Source organism: Phoxinus phoxinus, assembly GCF_949152265.1.
Source record: "Phoxinus phoxinus genome assembly, chromosome: 14".
Lineage (NCBI taxonomy): Eukaryota > Metazoa > Chordata > Actinopteri > Cypriniformes > Leuciscidae > Phoxinus > Phoxinus phoxinus.
Genome location: NC_136889.1, coordinates 2,902,647 through 2,907,646, shown reverse-complemented (window position 1 = coordinate 2,907,646; position 5,000 = coordinate 2,902,647). Strand labels below are relative to the sequence as shown.

The 5,000-nt window shown below is 40.4% G+C and overlaps 1 protein-coding gene across 2 annotated transcripts in view; it reads left to right on the top strand.

Annotated features, from left to right (window-relative positions):
• The window catches only part of LOC307011050 (signal-induced proliferation-associated 1-like protein 2), a 149,133-nt gene that overhangs the window by 122,320 nt on the left and 21,813 nt on the right, over positions 1–5,000 (top strand). Inside the window, exons 16-17 of one of the 2 annotated variants that reach the window (XM_079636319.1) lie at positions 788–841; positions 2,922–3,069. In XM_079636319.1, the coding sequence (XP_079492445.1) occupies positions 788–841; positions 2,922–3,069 (202 nt within the window). The remainder of the gene's footprint in view (positions 1–787; positions 842–2,921; positions 3,070–5,000) is intronic. The other variant, XM_079636320.1, reaches the window with a different exon arrangement.

Sequence of the window (5,000 nt, the reverse complement as noted above, 5' to 3'; positions counted from 1 at the left end):
AATTGGATGTTTTTAAATAAATGCTGACAAAAAGCTATACAAGTTTTGAAGCTGGACGATATGATGATATAACATTGATATAAGTGATCACCCAGATTTAGACCTTATATTTATATAAAGCGTTCACAGGCAAATCTGCTTTATGTATTTCCCCGGCGTTTAAATCCGGCTCATATAAATGTCAGGAAACATGACTTCTGCTGCATGTTAATATCCACGGATCACTGGATCTTTGGTAAGTTGTAAGAAACACTATATCGAGTCCAACCTTTAGTTTAAACTGATAATCGTTTTTTTTTAAACTCACGTTTTCGCAGTTTCTCCCATTAAATCCAGTCACACCGCAGCTCTTCTGCCGCTCAGTCCGGCTGATGGGGTGTTCCTGCGGGAAAGTGACGTTAATGCATTCTCTCTAGTCTATAATTATTTATAATTAGACTTATCTGAAAACATTAGACGCCTATGTTACATCTACATTCAGATTGAAAAGCGAGTGTGTGTGTGTGTGTGCTCTTGTTGAAGCTCTCTCAGGTCCATCTCTCCAGTAATGTCTGTAATATCTGAGCGGTTTTCCCCAGCCGTTATCAAAGAAGCCTTGTAATGCAGTTAGCATCTCCACTCTTTGTTTATTCCACGTTACGCAACTCAGCCTCTAGACAAATCCTCCAATAATGCTCACATTTATTGTTCCTGCTAATGAAGCTTTGTTCCCGTTGACACTATAAAGCTCTCCGCAGCTGCTAACTTTATTCTGTTTCTTCTACTTTCCTCGGCTTCTTTTGCTCAGTGGAGCCGAGAGCTTGTTGTCTTTCCTTCTGAAGGCTCTAGCCGAGCGGTCCAGGTACATACACACACCCCCACTGTGTATGTTTGTGCTCACGCTGTCAGTGAACTTTCCCCTTTGACCCCTGACCTTTCTGTTCTCCACACTGAGTGTAAATGTCTCGAGTTGAAATCCCCCCCGCTGTGCCACACCGACCCTCGTCTCCTTGCTCACCTCGACAGTTTCTGTCAGGCTCAGACGTAGCCTGTAGTGCTCATATCAACAGTTGCTCATACACACACACACACACACACACACACCAGTAAAGGCCAACGGGTCACCAAGTGTGTTGAAGCCACGGCGCTAGTGCCAGACAGCTGTGAAGACATAGTCCAGCGCCTGCGGGCTTTGAGGGAGTTTTAATACGACCTCTTCACTATTGCACTCGTTTGGATTTTCACTGCATTGCTCAGTTGTTATTTTTAGCCTGACGACACACACACACACACACACACACACACACACTGCACCGTCTGAATGTGACCTTCTCACAGTATTAATTAACTCACCTGCAGTATTTACACAATCACAAAGTATTTTTTTAACTTGTATATTAGTTACCTTTACGTTCTGCCTGTTACTTTCTAGAAGAAAAGGTGCTCTGCATGGAAATGCCTGTGATAGTTTTCCCAGTGGAAGTTAGTGAGGCCGAGGCTGAACCTGATTCTGGGTCAGTGATAGGGTGTTAGCCACTGTTTAACCGACATGTATACTATTACTAGTACATTCAAGTTTTTCAACCAGATGTTCAAATCGTTTTATACCCCGTTTACACCTGTGTTTAGTGTTGTACACCTGTGATCCAATCGTGTGTGTTTGTGTGTTTAGTGTTGTACACCTGTTATCCGATCGACCAGGTGTGTGTGTGTGTGTGTGTGTTTAGTGTTGTGCACCTGTGATCCAATCGTGTGTGTGTGTGTGTGTATGTGTTTAGTGTTGTACACCTGTTATCCGATCGACCAGGTGTGTGTGTGTGTGTGTGTGTTTAGTGTTGTACACCTGTGATCTGATCGACCAGGTGTGTGTGTGTGTGTGTGTGTGTGTTTAGTGTTGTACACCTGTGATCCAATCGACCAGGTGTGTGTGTGTGTGTGTTGTACACCTGTGATCCAATCGACCAGGTGTGTGTGTTTGTGTGTGTTTAGTGTTGTACACCTGTGATCCAATCGACCAGGTGTGTGTGTGTGTGTTTAGTGTTGTACACCTGTGATCCAATCGACCAGGTGTGTGTGTGTTTAGTGTTGTACACCTGTGATCCAATCGACCAGGTTTGTGTGTTTAGTGTTGTACACCTGTGATCCAATCGACCAGGTGTGTGTGTGTGTGTGTGTGTGTGTGTGTGTGTCTGTGTGTGTGTGTGTGTGTTTAGTGTTGTACACCTGTGATCCAATCGACCAGGTGTGTGTTTGTGTGTGTGTGTGTGTGTTTGTGTGTGTTTAGTGTTGTACACCTGTGATCCGATCGACCAGGTGTGTGTGTGTGTGTGTGTGTGTGTTTAGAATATATGTATTTCTTATTTTTAAAGCTATTAAATATATAACAATTATGTATTGTAACGTGTGTGTGTGTGTGGTCAGTGTGCCATGTATTCAGTTGTTAATCTCTATCCACATATTAATGTTTAAATACTTATATGATGATGCATGTCTTGCTCCAGGTTCTGTCGACAGAGTTTATCTTGTATTTAATATATGATTTCTCGTTTTAGTCCTTGTGTGTGTGTTTGTTTGTGCATGCTGTCTGACAGCTATCTAACACCCTGCCAGTCACACACACACACTGCACGCAGTCACAACACTATCAAGGTCACATTGCTCCCGCCACTATCTTTCCCTTTCCTCCTTTTTACCCGATGGAAGGATGTGTTACAAACATGCTCAAGATGTCCGTGTTCTGTGTGACACTGATGACCATCACACTGCAGATCTCCAGTAATGCTCACTGTCCGTCTCCTCAATGCTTCACACATGCTGTCGGATATGAGCCACACAGACCCTGGATCCTCCATGTTTGAGTAACCCTTGTTCTTCCCTGACTCCTGAACGCCAGCATCATGGGCCTGTGTTTATGATCGGTGTGTGTGTGTGTGTTCCCACAGGGAGCTGTACGCCGGAGAGACGTCCGGTCGGACACAGGAGAAGGAACGGGACAAACTGAAGGACACGAGTCTGCAGCCCAACATGTCTAAAGAAGAATACATGAAGATGATGCTGTCTGAAAGCTCTGGAGAGAGCGCACACCGGAAGGTACGCCGTCAAACACACTCTTTTTAAAGTCCATTTATTGCAGTTTAATTGATAAGAAAATACGACTTAAATATTTGCGCTTCAAAATTTCGCATTCAATGTGTTACTTGCCGTTTCTTTGTAATTCTATTTATCGAGTACCGGTACTAGAAATTGTATCAATTTGTGATAACATGGTGTATGCCCGACATACCTTCTCTGGTAAGGGCATTTACACATGATTCTGTAATAATACCATGTTTTTAAGACATTTACCAGGGTAATTATGTATTTTCTATGATATTGTCTGCCATTATTGGACAAACTGATTAATCCAGGTGTGTCTGATTTATTGTTGTTGGTCAGGCACACCTGGATTAATCAGTTTGTCCAAATAATGGAAGACAGGAAATAAAGGAGCTGGCTAAAGTTCAGGAAGTAGTGCGGCTGTGCATAAAGCCCATAGTAATGTGATTTTGGGCATTTACTGTGGTAATACCGTGTTGTTGTTTTTTTACCATGGTAATGCCATGTTTTTTTGACATTTAACATAGTAATCTTGTTTTTTTTCTGACTTAACATAATGTCAATATTATTTAGATGTGGTGATACTGGTTAGAGTGTATCATGGTAATACCATAGTTTGTTAGACAATACCATGGTAATACCATAGTGTTTTAGATATGTACATTGATACATAGGCGTTTACAGTGGTAAAACCATAGTGTTTTTGATATGCCACTGCAATGCTTTGTTGTTTTTGTACACTGTGGTTTTAGAGTAATACATTAATTTTTTACAGCTTTCATGTTTTTACAATAGTAATATCATGTTTTTGATGTATTACAGTAATACGTTGTTTTTTGTACCATCAAAGTAACATGGTTCTCTTTGAAGATATAAATACTGTAGTATATGTAAATGATAATTATTAGTTTACATGCACTTTCTGGTGTCAAATAATGCCTTTCTATTAGCTCTGATTAGTATGTGAATGTAGTCTCAGTCTGGGCTGTCTCTCTCACACACACACACACACACTGTAGCGCTGATAACCTCAGCGTGTGAAGTGATTGAGGGCTGAACAAACGTGTGTGTGTGTGTGTGTGTGTGTGTGTTATCAGCCAGAGCCGCTTCTGGAAACACACACACACACACGATAACAGGAGTCTCCGAGTGAGTTTAGGGACGCTGATTGACGAGCGCTTGCTGTGTTTCTTCTCTTCATGTTGAATCTGACAGGATTCAAGGGTGGAAGTTGTTGCTGGAGCGTCTGTTTTCTGAAGTCTTAATTGTGTTTTCCAGTTCCCGGGTCTCTCCCTCAGCCCGTTATCTGACAGCAAAGGCTGGAGTAGATGCACAATGCCCTATTTTCAGTGGTGTGTGTCATGTTGCAGTGCCCTCAGAAGCGAACGGGTCATTGTGCTTCAAACCAGTGTGATCTCACGCATGTTACAGCAAGATCTCCAACATCTACTGGTTTTGCAGAGTTGCTAGAGTGGAAATCAACACAGCCCACTGAACGTCTCTCTGATATTCTGGTTTCTTAAGTCCCTCGTTTCATACGTTTATGTTATCGTTGTTTTTTGTTTGTTTATTTTTCTAGATTTAAAATAATCCTGCAGTTTGATAAATACACATATTAAAGTGCAAATATTACTTGTAGCCTCTCATTTGTCATAACTGCATACATAACTATAAATAAATACTGATTAAATAGTAATAAAAATACTACACTGTACATTATTACTTTACTTATATTAATTCATAATAATTAAATACTAAAAATGGTCAATTACAACAAATTAATTTGAAAATGACGTTTTAGATCCAAATAAATGATTTGTTAAATATATTAAAATAATATTATTTTACTATGATTTATATGCTATTATAGTGTATATTAATATTTTGAATTCACTTTTATTTTTTTATTTTCCATTTTAATTAAA